General features: G+C 51.4%; 1 protein-coding gene across 4 annotated transcripts in view; it reads left to right on the top strand.

Moving 5' to 3' along the window:
- Positions 1 to 20,272, top strand: part of TJAP1 (tight junction associated protein 1) — a 55,357-nt gene that overhangs the window by 25,536 nt on the left and 9,549 nt on the right. For 2 of the 4 annotated variants that reach the window (XM_045009182.1, XM_045009183.1), the window contains 6 exons: positions 8,227 to 8,320; positions 10,245 to 10,297; positions 13,212 to 13,370; positions 17,168 to 17,196; positions 18,905 to 19,066; positions 19,756 to 19,822. In XM_045009182.1, the coding sequence (XP_044865117.1) occupies positions 13,245 to 13,370; positions 17,168 to 17,196; positions 18,905 to 19,066; positions 19,756 to 19,822 (384 nt within the window). In that variant the 5' untranslated portion in view covers positions 8,227 to 8,320; positions 10,245 to 10,297; positions 13,212 to 13,244. Of the gene's footprint in view, positions 1 to 8,226; positions 8,321 to 10,244; positions 10,298 to 13,211; positions 13,371 to 13,428; positions 14,703 to 14,755; positions 15,846 to 17,167; positions 17,197 to 18,904; positions 19,067 to 19,755; positions 19,823 to 20,272 lie in introns of those variants that run through there. The other 2 variants (XM_045009181.1, XM_045009184.1) reach the window with 2 other exon arrangements.

The following is a 20,272-nucleotide window of genomic DNA, read 5'->3' on the forward strand; positions in this document are numbered from 1 at the left end:
GGAGAACCTGGAGCAGAACCTGATCCCTGGCGAGGGTGAGCTAGCAAGTCAGTAACGACTACAGCATAGACCTAGGAAGGAGGGCTGTGCAGCCTCATCCCAAGGAAAAGCTGAAGGGCTGGGAGAAGCTGGCCACAGTGCCAGGAAGGAAGGCTTTGGCCACCTTGTCCCAAAGGTAGAGACGTTTGAGCCCAGGGAAGAAAAGGCCCTGGGAAGGAGAAGCCAGGGCAGCTTGTAGCTACAGGGAGCAGACAGCCCCATTAATTAGGGTTTCCAGAGCCAAGGAGTCCTGGGTAAAGGGTGGGTGTGGGTTCCCCCTATACTGCCACCCTGGATGGGGTGCATCAACCCCTGCTGTTAAGGGGAGGAAGAAGGGACAAACCAGAGCCAGGAGTGCTGGCAGTTGACTCCAGGGTGAGAAGGGTTGAAGACAGTTGTGTGCTTGACTCAGGTCTGAGACAGAAGATTGGTGTGTTCTTTTTGGACTTTGATTATCCTGGAAGGCGTGAACTTCTGTGACTTTGCCCTCTGGCTAAGTCGCTTCAGCAAGTGAACTGGCCTGAAAGCAGAGTCACTGAAAAACCCAGGAGGGAAACAGAGGCAGGTTGACTGATGTGCTACTCCACCAGGGGACGTGCTCCGGGACTGCACCCTGCTACAGTAAACTTACTCCTCTACCATTTACAAGGCAGGGGGGAGATTCTGTGCCTGCTCCAGCCCTTGGCCTGTGCTCTGAATCTGCTATGCCCAGAGTGTATTTTAGAAAGCAGTCTCTTTTCTCCTCATTCTCAATTTGTGGCATGTAGAAACTACTGCTCCCAGTAGGACAGACTGCTGTGATCTAGGTGGCGCATTGAGGTGGTAGGTCCCGGCATGCAATGAACTGCACTAGTAGCAGAGAAAGGAGTGGCCATGGACTGCAATGTAGAAGTCTGTGAGGAACACTTGGCCACCCCCTGATGTGGAGACTTCACAGAGACTTCCCTGGTGTTAAGGGGGAAACATTCCTGACTGAAGAGAGGTGTGGGTGCAAGTGGTGTGAGAGTGGCCACCAGCTCCACTCCATTGGAAGACTAGACATCATCTCCACTCAGCCCATCAAGAACTATTGCTGGCTGTATCTGAACGGAGCTTTCATAAGAGATGTCCAGGCTGGTTAGGAGGGGGACAGGCCCATCTCACTGTCCTTACACAGCCTGGAAGTCTGCAGATTTTAGCTACGATACGTTGTATGCCATCTGTGTGCTCAGTGCTGTACAGACCATGGAATTGCCCCAGTCTAACAAGCTTTCTAGGATGGCTTGCAGAGAGGATGGCTAAAGTTTCCATAGAAATGCTTTTAAGTATGATTGGATATCACCTAGGCAATATGAAAGACTTCTAGCTGACTGGTGTTTGGGGGTTTTCTTTCAAGGAAGATGAGCTGCATTTTAGTTATCCCACCTGCTTTTGGAGAGAGCTTTTTCCTCCAGCGTGGAATCTGGAGAAAAGGGGAGACATTCCCATCATGCCAGAAATGGACCTTGCCATGTAAACTTTACAGCTGTTATCATGGACATGCACTTAATTGTTCAGATACAGATATAGCTGTAAATCTACACAGAACAGCTAGGTCTGTACCATCCTCTGCCTCTCATGTCTCTGACCATCTGCTGGTGGAAGGGTAATTAAAACAAAAGAAATTTTTCTGGGATGAAAGCCTAGAAGCAGAGAGAACTAAACTTGGTATAAATATCTCTCTCATGTTAGGGGGGTCAGAGCTGATGCTTTATTTGTTTGTTTGGGATCCCAGGGCATTTCTGACTCATTGCTCTGCAGCTCAGTTATGTGCTTATACCATGCACACTTGCCCTCTCTCCTTCACCTTAGATTATGTATTTTCTGGTTACAGGTGTGTGTGTACACATGTATTACTTGCAAAAAAACCCATCACTGATGCAACATTACATCTGAGTTTTAAATGAATTTCCTGAAGTAAATTCCAAAACAATTGTGGCTCTTCCCTTTTCCAAGACAAACCTCATGGAAACGAGGGGTTTTCTTGAGGTAAAAGCACTGGATGAAACCATATTTGCAGTCCATTCCCAGCTTTGGTATTGACTCACCTTGTGACTTTGTGGAAGCCTTTTCCATTCTTGGTGCCTTGGTTTCTCCACCTGTGAAATGGGGATAGTTCCTGGTGGGTGGAAATGGTGAACTTGAATCTTTTAATGTTCAAGTGCTCAGGTAGGACGTGTTGCTGAAGTGCAAAACACTTGTCAGTCGGTGGTTAAAGACAAAACACTTAACGTCAATCATCAAAAGCAAATGCAGCATTATTAGGGTTGAGATTTAAAAAAAACAGATCAGGAACTAGCCAAATATGGCTAGTAACTCTTCCACTTGTGTACCTAGGTTGTGTTACACTGTGTGATCAAGGCTTCAAAATTCCCTCCAGAGCCACCAGCAATAGACTGGGCCATGTCCTATTAGTGCATCCTGTCCAGGTTTCTGTATGAAGTGGAGGGCTGTGTCTAGCCAGTGAATGACCAAGGTCAGGCTCGTTGGAGTGCCACAGCTCTGGAATGAAGCTGGCTGCTGTTAAGAGCAATTCTGTTTCTTGGCATTTGCTTTTGCTTTGGCCATGCAGTGCTTAGCCCCTGGCAGCATTAGCATTGGACTTAAGGCTTCCATGGTATCGGTAGTGTTCTCTTTGGGTGGGCATTGCTACAAGCTGCTATTTTTTTATGTGGGAGGAAAGAGTCTCCTTTAGCAGCCCCAGGTGATAAAAACAGATTCAATGTTTTTATTAAAGCTAATGTTAAAAATTACATGATACACAGATTAAGAAACGAGTGTCTGTACATCTGGATATAGTGCTTAGATTATCCACATATACAAAATTTGTTTTTAAAAGTCATACGATACCTATAGTGCATAATCAGCAATAACCCAAATTAAGGTGAATAGATCTAACAATACAGTTTAGATATTAGTATCCAAGTATTTGGGGACATCACTCATTAAAAGTTATGTAGAGAGTTGGTTATGGAAAGCAAATATAGCAATGAATGAAGATTATCCCTCGGTAGCTGGGAATGTAGGGTAGATTGTCCATTTAGAAAATACAGTCCATCAGGGAAGTATTTCAGTTACTTTCCTGACTGCACTTCTCATCGGCACTCCAGCTTATCCCTTCTAGTATTGCCGATGGCCGGCGATGTGTTTTAGTACTACACAGAACACTAGTTCTGTGGTGCCTTCTCTGTAGCTGTAGAGCGTTCATGGATGGGGTTGTTTGAGGCAGTGTATTACAGCGAATATGTAAAGACCTGGAGTATGTAGCACCCTTTAGTGTTGTGATAACTTCTGTGCTAGAGGGTTATCTTAATGGTCCTTTTGGTCTTCTATATTGTTATGGGGTGAGTGGCTATAGGTTTCTCAGAGCGCGCAAGACTGAGAGACTAGATAGAGGGGCTGCTGATCTAGATTGCTGTGGATTATACAAGATTTAGTGAATGTTATGCTGCCTGAGGAAAGACCAGGCAAAGCTTAACCTGTTCCTGGTTTGTCTGATTTAGTGGTTTATTTTGGATTCCATACTCCAGGAAAGCAGCTCACTGATTTCTTCTTTTTCCCTCTTCTTCCCCTCCTATGCCCACCCACACAGCACAAGAGCTGGCAGAGCACGGGGAAAGGGGATTCCTGCTTGTTGAATTTTCAGAAATGTTCACCCACACTCCCTCACCGCTCTCCAAACAGTTTGCTTGCTGCAGCTGTTCCCTCACTGCTCATTGAGAGAGAATTTAGAACAATGGCTCCCTAACTTCCTTCCTGTGTTTTGCCAGCACTTGCCCAGAGTACTAGGCCTCAGATCAACAATCACTTTATGCTGTCAGGGCCATCCCTGTTATCCTCTGGAACCTCTGACAGCTCATCTGCTCCCTGTGAACTCTTCGCCAAGGGAAATGTCTCCTTCAAGAGGCTTATGCCAAAACAGCTAAGTGTCCCTGCCTTGCTGCTGTTGCTGCCTCAGCATGAGGCCTAACAATGATTCTTTAGCTCTGCCTGCAGAGGAGACATTTTAAAGATAGCACAGGTAAGAGGAGGTTTGTTTGGGGGAGGGGATAAAAAACAGGGGCATATGTGTGAGGGGGAGGGAAAACAAATGTAAACTGGGAACTCAGCAGAGAACTACTTGGCCAGCAGCCAGACCATCTTGTGAGATCTGAAGAGAGCCCAGTCTAAGCAGGATTATGCTGGTTTAGTATATGGATGGGATATCTTCAGTGAAAACCTTGCACATCGGGGAGTGGTGCAAATAATTCAGTAGATGGCACTCTTCTCTGAGCTAATACTGAGTCTAACCATTAAAGATTCTTCAGTACTTTTATTTAAAAAAAAAAAAAAAAAGGGAGGGGGAGAGAGAGAGAGTTGGAATGCTAGTTTTGGTATCCTGGCCAAATTTTAACTTGCCCCACTGACATTCTCTCTCCATTTTGGTTGGGTATCAGGTTCTTTGCTTCCTGTCTTAACCTTTTGTGTAATGTTGCTGTTCAGCTGTTAATCAGCTGTTGCATTCCACTCCAGAGGTGGCTGCCTGTCAATGTTGGATGGTTGTAGGGGGTGTGCACTGTTCATCAGTTCAAGTTTATAAAAGGGTTTGGGATATAAGGCGCTGTACAAATTGACGATCAATCAATGCAGTAAGTAATAGGATACGTTCCTGGTGAATGGAATACAGCTGAATTAGAAAACCTGTGATCTAGAAACAGCATATTATAGGAGGGGAATACTAATGATGCTCACTTTGTAATATGGTAACACCCTGGTAAATAGAAAGATCTGATGACTATATTCCTATCATGTTTCTTTAAACAAATGCAGCTGTTGTAATGATGGTTTTGTTTCTTATATTTACATGGCCAGGGTTTGTAAACCTGTTAAAACTTAATAAATAAATGAAACAGATCACAGGTTTTCTTTTTGAGTGGGCGGGGATGAGGGGACTTGTGAGGAGGTGTGATTCTGGTAACTTTACAAGAGGCTCTTCTGGGACACATTAGCTGGGCAGCCTATTCATGTTCCTGATCCTTCTTATACTCAGCAACGACAAAAGCTTTCAATCTGAGTGCTCTGTTGATCTCATTAACTTTGAAAAATGTTAACTATTAAGTAGTCTCATTGCTTAATGGCCACTCTGATCCCTTTGTTTTGATCCCTCTTGTGACCTGTCACATGCTTGGAGCAATGTTGTCTATCTAGCTATCAAGATTTACTGATATGAAAGAGCAAGGAATGAATGAAAATCCATGAAAAAAAACAGGAGTACTTGTGGCACCTTAAAGACTAACAAATTTATTTTAGCATGAGCTTTTGTGAGCTAAAGCTCACTTCTTCTGATGCATAGAATGGAACACACAGACAGGAGATTCCACCTTTTCATGTTCTCTGTATGTATAAATATCTCCAGTCTGTGTGTTCCATTCTATGCATCCGAAGAAGTGAGCTTTAGCTCACGAAAGCTCATGCTAAAATAAATTTGTTAGTCTTTAAGGTGCCACAAGTACTCCTGTTTTTTTTGCGGATACAGACTAACACGGCTGCTACTCTGAAACCTGAAAATCCATGGAATTCCATACTGATTCTGGGGAGACACAGTGTAACATTGTTAGTCCAACCTGTGTTGTGAGCATTAGGATACACAAAGACAGCATAGTAGGGATGCATGTTTCTGTGCTGAGAGCAACTAACCTTTACTATAGAGCAAAGCCTTCCTCTTTGGATGTTAAAACTTCCTGTAATTAATACCCTGCAGCCCTCTCCTGCTATGGCTGGACTGTTGGGGAACGGTCTGTGGTGATTGTTTTAGCCTCACTCCGGCTAATATAGTCTCCTGATCAGGCTCTCTTGATGAAATTTTAGCAGCTTTTACCTGGCCTGTCTGGTTGCTCCATTGTCTTGAGTATCGGCATCTCCACAGACTCGTAGTCCCACTGCTTGAGGCAGCTAGAGGCTACAACTGATGATAATATACCTGCAAGGCAGGGGGAGAGGACCTTCTGGCTCTCTTGCAGATGGGAAGGAGTTCATTTCCTATGATCTTAGTAGAGTGAAACTGTTGCACACCAGAGCGGTATGTAACCAGGTCAGTCACATCTCATTGGACTCGAATAAAAGATTCAGCCCAAAACAGAGTGAAACTGCTGGATTAACAGTAGTAACTAAATGCATGGGACAGAGCAGCGGTGGTAGCTTTCATTGGTGTATCTTGAGTTCTGAGCTTTGCGGGGTCCCCTAGCCCATTGGCGTCTGGCTGCCCCAGGAATGCTTCTCTAGTGAAGCGTTGTCTCAAGAGAAAACTGGATTGTGATCAGCGTAGATGCTGGAGCCCCCTTGGTGTGAGAGAGGGGGAACTACTAGCAGGGAACATTTTCTGGGAGTGTACCTCTTGACTCTGGAACTCTTTCCCAGTCCTTCCTCTTACCTGCCCCTTCTGAATTTGCTGGGCTTTAGAGTGTACTGCAAAGACTGTTCTTTTATTACTGGAGCTGGCAGCTGCATTGTCAGGAGTGATGCTGACAGACCTTGTGGCTCACATGCTCTATAAACACAAAGTTAATACAGTTCTGTGGAGCCTGCACAGTAGATGCAGGGGGCAGTTCCTCTTCCAGTTCTCTGTTCTCAATCCATTCCTGATGAGGGCGAGGATCTTCCTCCTACCCCTTCCCAGGCCCCAAATCGTACATGATTTGGTTGAAGAGAGAAGGACACTGCAGTGAAGCTAATCGGCACTCCCCTATGCCCAGGGCAAGCATTAGCTGCGGGATACTGCACAGCATCATCATGATGTGTCACTTGGGCAGATAGGAATGGGTTCAGGAGGAGAAAGGGAGCACCTGGAGTGGAAATGCAGCTAATGCTGGAAGCCAGGCATGGAGACCTTGTCACTTGTGAATTAGAACTTGGAGAATGGAGGTAGCTAGGATGATTTAGGTAGGAAGCAAAGCATGTTCCTTTCAGAGCCCTGGGCTCCCTCAGCCTGAAGGGGAAGAGGTTCACCCCCTCACCCTTGTGAGCATGGGGGGGAAGGGGGGAGAGAAGAGAACTATTCCCCAGCAGTTTGTATTAATAGAATGAATTGCTCTGTTACCCTGAAATCCTCTGCCCCTCTGAGTGTCAGGTGACCAGGCCCACCGCTGAATCTGATCACTGGGAGACTGTCTTCGAAGAATGGTAGCCCCATATGATCCTTCCCAGTGTGTTTGCATCTCTCAGTGGACTCTGACATGGGATCAGCATCGTTGCAGACAGCAGCCCTGAAGAGGGGAGGGATTTAAATCTTGAGGAGCATTGCTTGCTGATGAGCGATAGCGAGGACCGATAAAAGGGACTGAGAGATTAAGTTTCCTATTGCAATACAGATCTAATTAGAGTGGCCAGAGACCTGGCTCATAGCCACCTCCTTCTGTGGCTTCAGGCGAAAGCTGTGATGCTCTGGGTCTGACACACTTGGCTGCAGTATCTGGGCTGCACCTGAGATAGGGTTGCTGACAGCTTGGTGAGTATGGGGCAGAATCAGTGTATGCTGTGTGCCCAATTCTGGCTGTTATCTGCATGCCTTTCAGCAGCCCATCCTCCCCTCCCTCAGAACAAACAGACCCATGTGTCAGCCTGTGTTTCCATTCCACTCTGAACTGAGGCCTGTTTCGGAGCCGCTCCTCTGAATCCTCCCCTCTGATTTTGGAGAGCAAAGGGACAACCTAGATACACCTACAGGGCCCCAGCCATATTGCTGGTGAAGGATTAGGAAAGTCCACTCACTCCCCCTTGGCTGCTGTGGCAATTACTAACTTCTTAGAGAGAGAGAGGTTACACACACCGCAATGTATAGGAATAAAATCAAGGGAGGAGGTGCAACTCTGCAGTCATTCCTGGAGTCATCCTGTCAAAAGCTGCTGCTGTACTGAGGGATGCATCAGGCCATTTAGCAATCCCGCTCCTGGTTTGGGGGGAGTGGAGTTCCCGGTCTGCCTGGAATTCCCTGCTCCATGAGGGGATAGTTGGAAAGCCCTTCCCTTTCCAGGACACAGTGGAGGCAATGAGCCTCTTGCACTGTGAAATCCTGCCACGGGGAAGCTGCCTGAAGCTGCCGACTCCAGCCCTGGTGCATGGCTGTGGATTGGGTCACACGTGCATGTGACGCTGATAGGTGATTGACGCCAAGTTTCCTTTCTTGTGTTTCAGGAGCCGTTCAGATGCTGCCAGATGCCACCAGGGGAGAGCTGACTTGGAGGCAGGCGGACAGGGAGATGTTTGGACGGGACGTCACTTTGGATCTGTGAGTCCTTGTTTTGAGGGACAGTTACTTGGGGGATAATGTGAATGTCACAATGTCTCTGGAAGTTGTTTCAGACTGTGGAGTGGGTTAGGAATTCAAGGTGGGGTTGTCCTCCTCCCACCCCTTGATGGGGTGAGAGTGAGGAATGGCAGAGGTGCTGGATACCAGGAAAGGGAGGAGGATAGTCACAGTGAGACCGAGGAATTGCTGGCTGAGACGGCCAGACCTTTAGCTTGTGCCTTCTGAGCATCCCTGCAGTGGAGACCTCAGCAAGGACTCTCGTAGGCCATACACAGCAGGTGAGACGGGAGAGAGCCTTCCTATGCCGTACTGGTGATAGTCATTTGGAGCTGTCGTCTTCCAGCAGTCACTGCCACAGCCAACCCAACAGGAGCTGCGCTGAGCAAATCCCTGCTTGCAGTCCCCTATCTGTGCAGAGTAGGTACGAGCTGTGCTGAGCTGGTCTCTCTCGCTGTCTTGTAGCTGTGCTGGGGCCCTGGGGAGAGGTAGCAATGCCATGGCGAAGCTGTTTTTTCCTGTACTAGTTGAGGGCCAAGGACAGCACTGTAGTAGGGAACAGGGCCAGCCAGCTTGTTGGGGCTGGGCCAATGCCAGGGGAATCTCTTAAACTTGTTTCAGCAGAGCTCTGCTTAGTCGCTGCTGCCTGCCTGTTCTGTTCACCTTGTGTGTGACTCCCTCTGCATGTGTACAAACACTCCAGTCCTCACCTCCTCAGGCTGGGTGCCATGGAGAGGGAAAGGTCTGCAGCAGAGGTGTGTGGGGAAGGGAGGGCCCCATGGAATTTCTTTAGTGCCTGGGGCAGGCAAGGAAATGACTGTCTAGCTAGGTTCTTATCTGGCTCCCATCTCCAGAGTATCTTAATATGTTTTGTTGTGATGGTTGCATAACCTGGGCTCTGGCCTTCAGAGCAGGCGGGTGTTAGTCTCCTTATGTTTGTACTGTGTGTGTTTGTCTGGGAGCACCTCACCTCAGAGACCCCTGTAGAGTAGGGAGGGCTTTGGAGCTGTGGTGACTGTTGCCAGGAGCCAGAGAACAGCATCCTGTGTGTCTAAACTGGAGTAGCTTGTTCTTCTTTCTAATACAGAGGCCATGGAGCTGATAGGTTCCAGTGTACAATACCCCCTCTTGACCTGAATAAGAATCTGTTAGGTGCCACCACTGCAACCACTAATGGTGGATAAGTGCATTAGCTAAATGTTTCTGCTAAAATGCTCAGCAGGGAAATAGTTAACATGGCCAAATCCGTCACTGTGCAGAGTTCAGTGCTAACGTCCCACTGAGGCGAATGGGAAAATGTGTCACTCTCTTAAGGGCCCCATTCCTGCTAGTGGCTTGCTTTTGCCATCACCGCAAGGAGGAGTGGGCCCTTAGAGCTATTGTTTTGGCTCTAGGAAAGGCAGTGCTGCACCAGGGTAACACTGGGAAGTTTTCTACCCACTCCAAAGGACTAGAAACCTACCTTAACATGAAAGTGTAGATTCTTCTGCACTGCTTTTGCGGCATCACAGGGGATATGGGGCTTCCTGCCTGTCAAGGAGATTCTGGGCTGTGGGGGAGAAGGTCCTGCCACTTCAGAAACTTATATTTGTTTTATTTTAAAATAGGGTTGTGTCTGGGCAGTAATGAGGGCTCTCAAAGCCTGGGGACTGGGGAACAAGGGGTGCCCAGCTTCCTCTGGCTGTCCCTGCTCTGACTGCTGAGTATGAGCCTTGAAGCAGGAGTTCCCACTGGGCTCACAGACGGGGACCAGTTCTCTCCCCTATCACATGGTCCCCCACAGACACATGAGAGCAGAGCATTGGGAGTGCTGCAGCCAGGCACAGACACCCACGTTTGGTTGGGCTGGGGCACTCAAGTGGTCTCTGTGGGGGGGTTGTTAAATTCTTTGTGTTCTCACCTGTAGGGCATCTGAGTGAGTGTCCCCCTACATGAGACTTCAACTCTGAGCGCAGGCTGGTAAGTGCTCCACCGATCATGGGCTACAAAGATTGCTGTAGGGTAACACCTGCACAGGCACATGTCCAAGCTTCCTAGCTATGGGAGGAGGTAACAAGGAGACCCCTCTTGGTCACCTAGCTGCTGCGTGGCTAACATGAACTGCTATCCAGTCAGAACTTAGCACCTCTCTCTGAGGAGAATGAAAGCCCTTCCAGCAAGGCAGGTCTATCACCCAAATGATGTGCCTCAGCTCCTGCAATGAGCAGCAGAAGGAGCAGGCCCCAGTGGTTACCTCCCGGCAGTGTTGGTGTTTGTCTTGCAGAGTAGCTCCCAGGGGCTCTAGTCAGGACTGGGGCCCGTTGTGCTGGGTGCTGTGCATATTCAAAGGTGCGCCTGGTTCCTGTCCCAAAGAGGGGAGGGCAAAATACGGCCCGTCCTCTGTCCTCACAACCTCCGGGCTGCTGAAAGTCCCGCAGCGCAGCAAGGCGCTCAGGCAGGCTGCTGCTCTGGGAAGCGGCTGGCTGCTGGCGACATGTCTCTGCACGCCCCTGGTGGGGGGGAGGCGGCTCCGCATGCTGCCCCTGCCCCCAGCACCGGCCAATGGGAGCTGTGGGGACAGTGCTTGTGGGCACAGGCAGTGCATGGAGTCCAGCTGCTGCCTCCCCCCAAGGGGTGTGCAGAGACATGTCAGCAGCCAGCCGGTTCTGGGAGCAGTGTGGGGCCACGGCATGCAGGCACCCTGCCTGGGCCCTGCTGCACTGCTGGCTGGGAGCTGCCTGTGGTAAGCACCGCCTGGCCAGAGCCTGCACCTCACATCCCTTCCTGCACCCCAACATGCTGCACCAGCCCAGACCTCCCTCCTGCACCCAAACTCCCTCCCAGACCCCGCACCCTGTCCTGCAACCTCAGGTTTTGCACAAATTATTTTATTACATAGCACTGCAGTGGACAGGTTGAATTTTAAAATTTCATTAATATAGTAGAAATATGCGGCTTGTGATGACTTACCAAAATTTGTGGAGTGGTCCCCCTGCAAAAATTATTGCCCACCCCATCTCTAGAAAGACAAGTGATGCCCAGGTGGTGAGGGAAAGGGATACAGAGTGTGTGTTTCTACACATTCTATACCTTAGACTTGCTCTTCAGAACTATTAGAAATTGCCTCATCTGTCCCCATCTTCCCCTCATCCTGTCCTTTCCCAGGGCATCGCAGCAAAGGTGAGCTCCAAGGATTTGATAGAAGACGGGGTAGTGGCCTTACAGATCAGTTCAGAGAGGGCATTCCGGGCATAGGAGAGGGCTTGTGGGAACTTCTGTGTTTGGCGAAGCAGAGAGTGATGCAACAGGAGATGATTGTTGTTTATATAATGGCTAGGAAGCTCAACAGGGACCAGGGCTCCATTGTGCTAGGCACTGTACCTGCAAGGAACACGCACAGTCCTTACCGCAGAGAGCTGGGAGTCTAGGTGTCAGACAGGACACAACAGAGCACTAGTGGGGGCGTACAAATGAAGAGAACAGTTGTGCAGTGTGTGTTCTGTGGGCTGCAGGCTAGGAACCACGTTTTCAGGCAGGGAGGGGCACAGTGAGCATTGCAGAGATGATTAGGAACAGGAAGTCTTCAAGCCATTGAACTAATGGTCCCTGCTTTCCCTATGGGAGGGAGAATGATGCTCTGAAAGGAGCCAGGCCGGGAGGGCTCCTGCCCCGGTAGAACAGCTCCTGTCTGTGAGGGAGAGGGTTTAGTCTGAATTCAGGGGAGCTGGAGAGATGCCACACAAGTGCTGAAGGAAGGAGAGGTGCATGGGCACAGAGCGGCGTTAGATTATCAGCGCTGGGAGACGAAGGCAAGGAGGAGGACAGCCGGTGAGGGTGGGAAGAGGGAGGCTGTTCTGAGCGTAGGGGTAGCTGTGTTACTTACCCCAGTACACGAAGAGAGGATGGACGTGCTCTTGGCATTGGAAACATCAGCAGACACCTTCATTGCTGTGTGGCCTGTGGCACGCCTCACTCCGTGTCTTACTGAAATGATGCAAACCCTGGATGGCAGCAAGAGCTTTCCTGAGCTCTGCCCTCTGCTGCAATCGCCTCTAAATGGCTGGAAGCAGAAGCCCCTTCCGTGTCCACAGAGAACAGTTGCAGTTCTGCCCATGTCTCTGCCCCCTTTCAGATCCTGCACCACTTCTCCTGAAGCGTGGGAGTCTGAGCCTGCCACAGGTAGGAGGGATGGGGCGGTGACTGATCTGGCCTTCCTTATAGTGCTACTGATGAGCATAGCATAATCCAGCCTCTTGCCTGAAGGCTGGGTGGCATCACGCACCCCAGCTGCCATCTCATGCCTTGATGGTGCCTTATATTTGTTTTTCTCTCTGCTGAGAGTCGCAGCTCCCCAAATCCCCAACACGTCCCGCTCAAGACACCCAGGAACAATCTGGCTTTAACTAGTGCAAGCCAAGGACTCCATTTAATGACTGCTGCCCGCTTCCATGTAGCCCCTGTTGGCAGTGTCAGTGCGAGATCAATAGCTCCTGCCCTGACCGTCGCTGCTGCCTGTAAGGCTTGTAGTTTCCATATTAGAAAAGGCCTTTCCTAAAGAGCCCAATCAATATGCTGCTCTGAGGCCTGTTCTCATTTACTATAGATAATCTGGACACAAGCTGTACGTGAGCGCGCGCGCGCGGCTGGGGGGGATGTGCCAACTCTCTGTTCGCACTGGCTGGGAGAAGGACACAGCTAAATTCTTCTCTGTCCCCCTTTCCTGCTGCGGCTGCTGCTCCGGGATCCAGGGCAGCCAGCTCCTCCTACTCTCTCAGCACTTTGGATGGGGAGCTGCTGGGGAGCATAGGGTATTTGATCTCCTTCTGCTGGGAAGCCCTCGGGGCTGGCTGGGGCACTGGTGACCTTTTCTCTCTGCCCTTTCTGCTTTTGGCAGGTGACCCGTTGTCGCACCCAAGCAGGAGGGAGGATGACGAGCACAGCTCCATCCAAGAAGCCTTACCGCAAGGCACCGCCACAGCACCGCGAGATCCGTCATGATCTGCCCATCCTTCGAGACGACCAAGACGGCGTGATTTTGGCCGAGCAGAGTCAGGTAACGGATAACCGGGCGGCTAAGGGCCTGGCGCCGTTACGCCAGCAGGAGGGGTTTAGTTACGCCGAGGCAGGACAGCTCAAACAGGTGGATGGGTTTGAGGTGCGCAACCTTAACTTTTCCTCCTCCTGGTCCCTGGAGTCGAGCAGTGACAAGGAGGTAGCAGGGTGCCGAGCGGAGCTGAACCTGAAGAGCCGGACTCTGTCACCTGTGCTGCTGCACAGTGGGAAGGCAGGGAGGCGGAGCGGGAAGCACTGCCGGCACTCTAGCCGGGGGCGCCTCAGCAAGTTCATGAGCCGCAGTGTGGAGACGGTTGTGGTGTCTGGAGACGAAGGCCGGAGGCCCACCTGCTCCTTCAAGAGCAGGAGCCTGGAACGCTCCCTCATGTTCAAAGAGCCTGCTGAGGTCCTAGCTCCCAGGAAGTTCCAAGTCGCTGCCACCCATCTGCCTCTCAAAGGGATCCTGAAGCAGACAGGTATGCTGGAAGTGTGCCCTGAGAGCCTGCGCAAGTCCCGCTCGGTGGAGACGCTGGCCCAAGGCCGCAGCTCGCGCAAGTACAGCGACCCTCAGCTGTGCCTCAGCCGGAGGGAGAGACGCTCGCTGGAGCGCAGCAGCAGCACTGCCGATGCCATCAAGCGCCAGGAGAAGGTCACTGAGGAGAAGCTGCAGTTCTCCAAGTTCCTGGATGAGATCACCCACCGTGTGCTGAGCCCTGTCCACCTGCAATCCCTGGGGGAGGCCAGAGGAAGAGGGGGAGGCCAGGACTCTCCTTCCTCACCAAGAGGCTCCACTCCAGAAGGTCAAAAGGAAAGCCAGCCTGAGGGGGCCAAGCGAGCAGCTGAGAAGAGCCATCGCCTGAGCAGGAGAAAGGCAGATAAGAAGCGTGAGGGTCTGGAAATGGCTTCCTGCCGGAGGAAGCCCCCTGAGGAGGCTGAGAGGGCCCCCAGGCTGAGGAGAAAGCCCGTCCTGGTGAGGAAGGACAGCAAAGAGAAGTTCCTCTCCATGGAGAGACGAGTAGTGGATCTGTGCCAGTATGAGCTGCAGCAGCTGGCAGAGCTGGGTTTGGCAGGGGTGTCCTCTGAGCAGCAGCAGCAACTGCTGTCTTCATGGAAAACCAGTCAGGAGGGAGGAAGGGACAGAGAGAGGGACCGAAGCAAGCACCAATTGCGGCAAGTGCGGCCTCAGCATCTTGGCACCAAACCTGGCCAGAAGCCAGTGACAGAGCCAGGCTACCTAGAGAGCGCATCCTTCTCCCCTCCGACACACTGGAGCCAGGAGGAGGGCACTGCCTCACCTAGAACCTCCCCTTCCTTCAGCCTAGCACTAAACAAGGTAGGTGCCAGAGTCCTGGAGCCCAGGCCCCTCACCCAGGATGGGGACAGAGGTCTCCAAAAGGCCACGCCCACCCCCCTCGGCTCCCAGAGTTGCCCTTAGTGCTGACGTGGGGAGTGAGGGGCAGGGCTTTTGTGTCTGAACTCTCATCTCATCCATTCGGATGTTGATCTATAGAATGTGTAGTCTCCATTGCCCCCAGGGAGGCCTGGCCAAGCAACTTTGACCTCCCAAGTGGTGTGAGGGGCTCTCTGAGGCTCACGTAGGGTATGGTCTTCATCCCAGCCCCCCTCACACCAACCCCCACTGTTTCCCAGTGGGAGGCTCCTCCTGAACTGGCTGTTGGGGTGCCCAAGAGCAAAATGCTGAGACCTCAGTGGGGACAGAGCATCACCCTCGTGACTCCCCAGACCTAGCCCATCTGTGCTCCACACACACACATGGTGCTAATGCCTCTTGAACCTCCAGCCTCCCCGCTAGCCTGTTTGGTGGCAGATCCTGCTCCTTGGTTGTGTTGCTCCCAGCTGTGACCCAGTTGGAGTGCCTATGTTCAAAGGGGAGAAGGGAACAGCTGCCCCTTGAAGTTGTTAGCCATAAAAGCAGCAGCTGGTGCCTCTTTCCCCATTGCAGGCTTGTCTACTTTCCTGGGTTTAGAATCTGCCTAGCAGACTGCAGGGTACCAGTGTGCAAGGTGACCAGATAGCAAGTGTGAAAAATCGGGATGGGGTTGGGGGGTAATAGGAGCCTATGTAAGAAAAAGCCCCAAATATTGGGACTGTCCCTATGAAATCGGGACATCTGGTCACCCTACAGTGCGCAGAGCTGGACACAGCGGGATGGTCTAGTGCCCTATGGGGGCCTTTGAATCCTCCCAGTGCTTTAAGATATGTGCCCCACATGGCTGGATATCCTGGGAAATCAGACCCGTATTTATGTGTGAAGTCCCTTGTCTATTGAGGTAGAGTCCTTGTCTGGGAGAGCTGCCAACCCCTCCCCTTCCATCCACCCAGCAGGCTCCTGGAACATCGACTCATTTAAACAGGAATCACCCATCTCCTGGCCTGATACATGTGCACCTGATTGCCTAGTATCAGTTGGAGTCCTCAGAGGCAAGGCAGTTGCAGGGCGGTGATGCTGCGTACGGTATGAGTTAATACAGTGCACTTGGGACTGGGGCTGTATCAGGCTATATACAGTGCAGTTAGTGCTGGGGACATGGCATATGTAGTGCAGCTGGAGCTATGGGGCCACCCTGTACAGGGTGAGCCAGTGCAGTCCACTCTAGGTTGTTGGGAGCGGGACATGGCCCCGCTGTGCATTAGGGCCATGATTGGGCCGGCTTCTATACCATGTTATTGCTAGCACTGAATCTCTTCCAAGGGAATCTCTGTGGCAGGGTCCCATGCGTGGACCTTGTATGTCTCTTAATATGCACCTTTTGAAGCGCAGTGTTATCTTTGGGGACCTGTGTGCTTTGCTTGGCTAAGGCTCCAGGGCTCCATCCAGTATGTCCCAAAGCTGCTCCTTCAAGTCATTGAGAACAACCTGGGATTTCCAAAGAGAAACCTCCAGCTTCCTGGGTTAGCCTCCTCTTCCCAGAAAGCGCCATTCCTGCTAGCACGAACTGGCTCTGACGATGGAATTCTCCTCCCAGCCACAAGTGAGGCATGTTGAGAGGCAGCTGCTGTCACCTGGGCTAGCACATCAAATGCACAGAGTGGGGAGGCTAAGCTGCTCCTACCCACTCCCCTGCCCCTGCCTATGTGCAGGAGCTCTGGCGTGGGGTGCCTGCTGGAGAGGTGCAGGTGACTTGCTCCCAACGCTATAGGCCCTTCTGTCGGGCTGTTTGGCCTTCAGCATGTTGCCTGTTGTTTTTGTGTCCAGGTTTACCCAGGAGCCTGGTTCCAGTAACCTGCTCGAGTTGAGCACAGAGGAACCCTCATCTGGGCTTACCTGGGTGAAGTAAATGGAAAAGGTGCTTCCCAGCTCCTCAGCCACTTAGAGCAGTTCTTTCATTATCTCCAGGGGTGCTACCACTACCACCACAGTGAAGGGTTCATAGGTTTGTGTATGCAGGTCCACGAGACTCCCATCCTCACCACCCAGACATTGTGGGGCTGCTGAAGGTTGAGGCAGCAGCTGTGGGGTGATGACTGCAGGGTCCCTGAACTTGTAGCACAGCGCAAAAGAAGTTGCAGGCTGTCTGTGAAAGTCTCTGGTTTAACCTAGACTACTGCTGACCCTGAAATAAACCATGTGGTCTGCCTTGATATTGACTAGTTTGAGAAGCAGTGTCTGAGCAGTGCAGGTAGAGTCCAGTTTTGCTAGCTATGCATGACGTGGCCTGCCCAGAGCTGTCGGGGTAGTGGGAGGAGTTCACCTCTCAATAACTTGCCCTTTGGTACTTGCTTGAGTCTGACACCTATTTTTGAGAGGTTCTTACAGCTGTTTTCTTCTCACCACAGGAGCCCTTGACGGATGCAGAAAGGATGAAGTAAGTGTCCTGTTCCCTTCTCATGCTCCAATCTGACTGCAGCTGTGTGTGTGCCGATTCCCACCTCCCACTGTCCAGCTTCCCCCGTACTGCTCAGCCCTTTGAATCTGCATGATGGGCTTCCCTTCTGTTGAGAAGCTAGGCCCATATGGAGAGACTGGGGCAGGTGTCTCTCTGTTCTGCTCCCACTTGCCAAGTTTCACTGTGATTCTCTGCATTCCCAGAAAGGACAGTTGCAGAGCCGCTGTGCAGACGGGATTCTTGACCTGCAGAGCCTCCTCGGGGTTCCTTTAATGCTGTTACAGTTTGAGGTGGCGGGGCAAACACATCTGATTCTAAACATCTATTCTTCACCATCAAAGGGAGAAAAACTCAAAGCACTACCATTTTGGTGTGACCCACTGTAGCGTGTGAGCTCCCACTGCTGACAGTGAACGAAAACTTGCTGCACAGACAGAAACTAGCAGGAGGCAGCTCTGTGGATCTCACTCCCCTCAAGATCCCAAGTGAAGAACAGACGCAGCTAGAGAGAGGCTGTATTTTCTAGGTTTCTCTGAACAGTTGAGCACAGTGAAAGCACACATAGGAGTGAGTGTCTCTCATACATCCCTCTGAGTGAGTGTCTTTGTTTGAGGGGAGCACAGCACTTAGTGTTATAATGGGGCCTGCTGGAGGCTGCCACGGCATCTCCCCATAACGAGTATGCTGCCCATGCCTCCTTCCACAGCCCAAGCTCCCCACGCCAGCTGCACTCGCTGGCCCAGCAATTGCAGGGACTCCTGCTGTACTGCATGGTTAGGGGTAGGGTTATGGTTGGGGCTGGGGATTTGCGATGCCTCTTTCATGTCCAGCACCTGCAGTATGGGCTGGGATAAATTATTGAGTGGGTTTCATTTTCCAGGGAGGGACACCTAAGCTGTGCAGCCCATTTGGCTAGTGGACTTTATCCAAATGCTGTAACCGGAGAGGGAGCTGGTGACATGGATAGCGGTGCTGCTGTACGCTTCTCTGCCCCTGTTGCAAGAGTAGAGAGCAACCTGTGCTGCCAGGAAGCAAGGGCTTGAATTTCTCGTCTCTTCAGCTGCACAGACACGTCTCTCCTGCCAGTTTAGTTTGTTGCTACAGGCACTGACTGCTCATAAAAATAAAACCCAGGGCATGAGCAACAGCAACCTAGGGCAACCGCCCCCAAACTCTGTCCGTGCAGCTCACTCCTGTCCTCTTCAGCATCCCCCCCACTAGTCCACTTCTGCTCCCCCCAGCTCTGCTAATGCCCCATATTCTTGACCTGCAGAGCCTCCTCCCAAAGTCCTTGTCCTGGGGCTTGGAACAATAGTTGGGAGTCCAGAGGAGCAACTGAGTCCTCCGTGGGCAGTGTATGCACACAGCCACCTTTCAGACACCATGATGTCCCGCTGTTGGTGTGAGAGGAGGGATGAGATCTGAGCCTAAAGAATCCCTTCCGTTCACAGGGGAGGTCTGTGTGTGAAATGCCCGTATGCTCCCCAATAGCTAAGCTGGAAAGGGGATGGGGGCCATTAGCACCTCTTTGGATGGTGCCACCAGAACCACCTGGAAACATCATCAATGTCTATATGGGGTCTCTGCTTCTCAGGGCCCTGAGGTGAGCTTAGATGCTGGTGTCTGCACTGAGGCCGGCAGCCCCCATCGCTTACTGAGTGGAGCGTTGTTGCTATGTGTGCCTCAGGTTGCTGCAGCATGAGAATGAGGAGCTGCGCCGGCGGCTGGCCTATGTCACCAACAAGATGGAGTCGATGGAGAGGGAGCTGGAGTCTGGCCAGGACTACCTGGAGCTGGAGCTGGGCCAGAACCGCGAAGAGCTGGAGAAATTCAAGGACAAATTCCGCAGGTATGGCAAAGACCAGAGGGGAGGATGTGGCTGCGGGGAGATAGGGTACCTCTGTCTAGGGACTCACTTGGCTGGCTGGTGAAGGCTGAGCCTGTGTTGTGTTAACCTGAGGCATGCGGTATGGGGAGATTAGGAGAGTTACAGATAAAGCTCAGCACCCATTGTAACTGCCTCTGGGGAGGAGCACAACAATGCTACCCAGCAGTTTAAGGCAGGAAATGGAGAATTCCTTATCTGTTTGAATAGTACAGAGGCAGAATGAAATTGTCTGAGCTGGAATTTAGCCAGGATTTGGGGGTTAATAGCCTGACAAATGCAAAGGGCATCAGTGGCTGTAGTTGGCTGGGTTCTCTGTTTTAAGTCTCACCTGAAAGGCAGCACCTTAGTTAGAACAGCACTCCCTACCGCCACGTTAGAGCCCAGGGCTATAGAGTGCCCACACCACTTCCTGCAACAGCCTGTCTTTCCTTGGAGGTGTCCCATCCAACTACTGACCCAGTCTAGCTTGAGAGCTGAAGGGATCACAGCCTCCGAGAGAGAGAATCAGGGCAAAGAGTTAACATGTCGTATGCTTTGTAGCAAGCAGCCTTTCCTGGTGTGTGAGGGGCAGCTCTCGCCTTCCAGGCTATCAAGAGGACTTGAGCTGATGGCCTGGATTCCTTTTCACTTGGACATTCGTGCCTCTTTAGGTTACAGAACAGCTACACTGCTTCACAGAGAACCAATCAGGACCTGGAGGAGAAGCTGCATACCCTGGTAACTGACCTGCTGAGTCTCTGGGGAGAGGAAGTGAGGGAATCCTGTGTGTTGGGATGGAGGGAAGGGACCCTGGCTTACAGGGCAGGCATTGCAGCAGCTCATGGGGGAGGTTCTGGCCATGATCCTCCCCAGGCCTAGCCTATTGTCCTGAACTGGGTACTTTGCTGAGTCCCCACTTTATCATGCACCAGAGCTTGGTTTCCCCACAATGTAATTGTCATGTTGCATCAACCTCTTTGAAAGGTGCCGGGGATGTGTTGCTCCCTGGAGACTCCAGGGGATCGCTCCCGGGGGACTGGGGCTGTTGGAGCGGAGCCAGCATGTGTGTGTGTGTATTGAGTGCATTCATAACACTCATGGCTGTTTCTTTTCTCTCCCTCCCTCCCTCTCTCTCTCTCTCTCTCTCCTCCCCATGCTGCTGCTGGCACACTCTGGGTGCACTCACCT

The sequence above is a fragment of the Mauremys mutica genome, chromosome 3 (genome assembly GCF_020497125.1).
Source record: "Mauremys mutica isolate MM-2020 ecotype Southern chromosome 3, ASM2049712v1, whole genome shotgun sequence".
In the NCBI taxonomy this organism is placed as follows: domain Eukaryota; kingdom Metazoa; phylum Chordata; order Testudines; family Geoemydidae; genus Mauremys; species Mauremys mutica.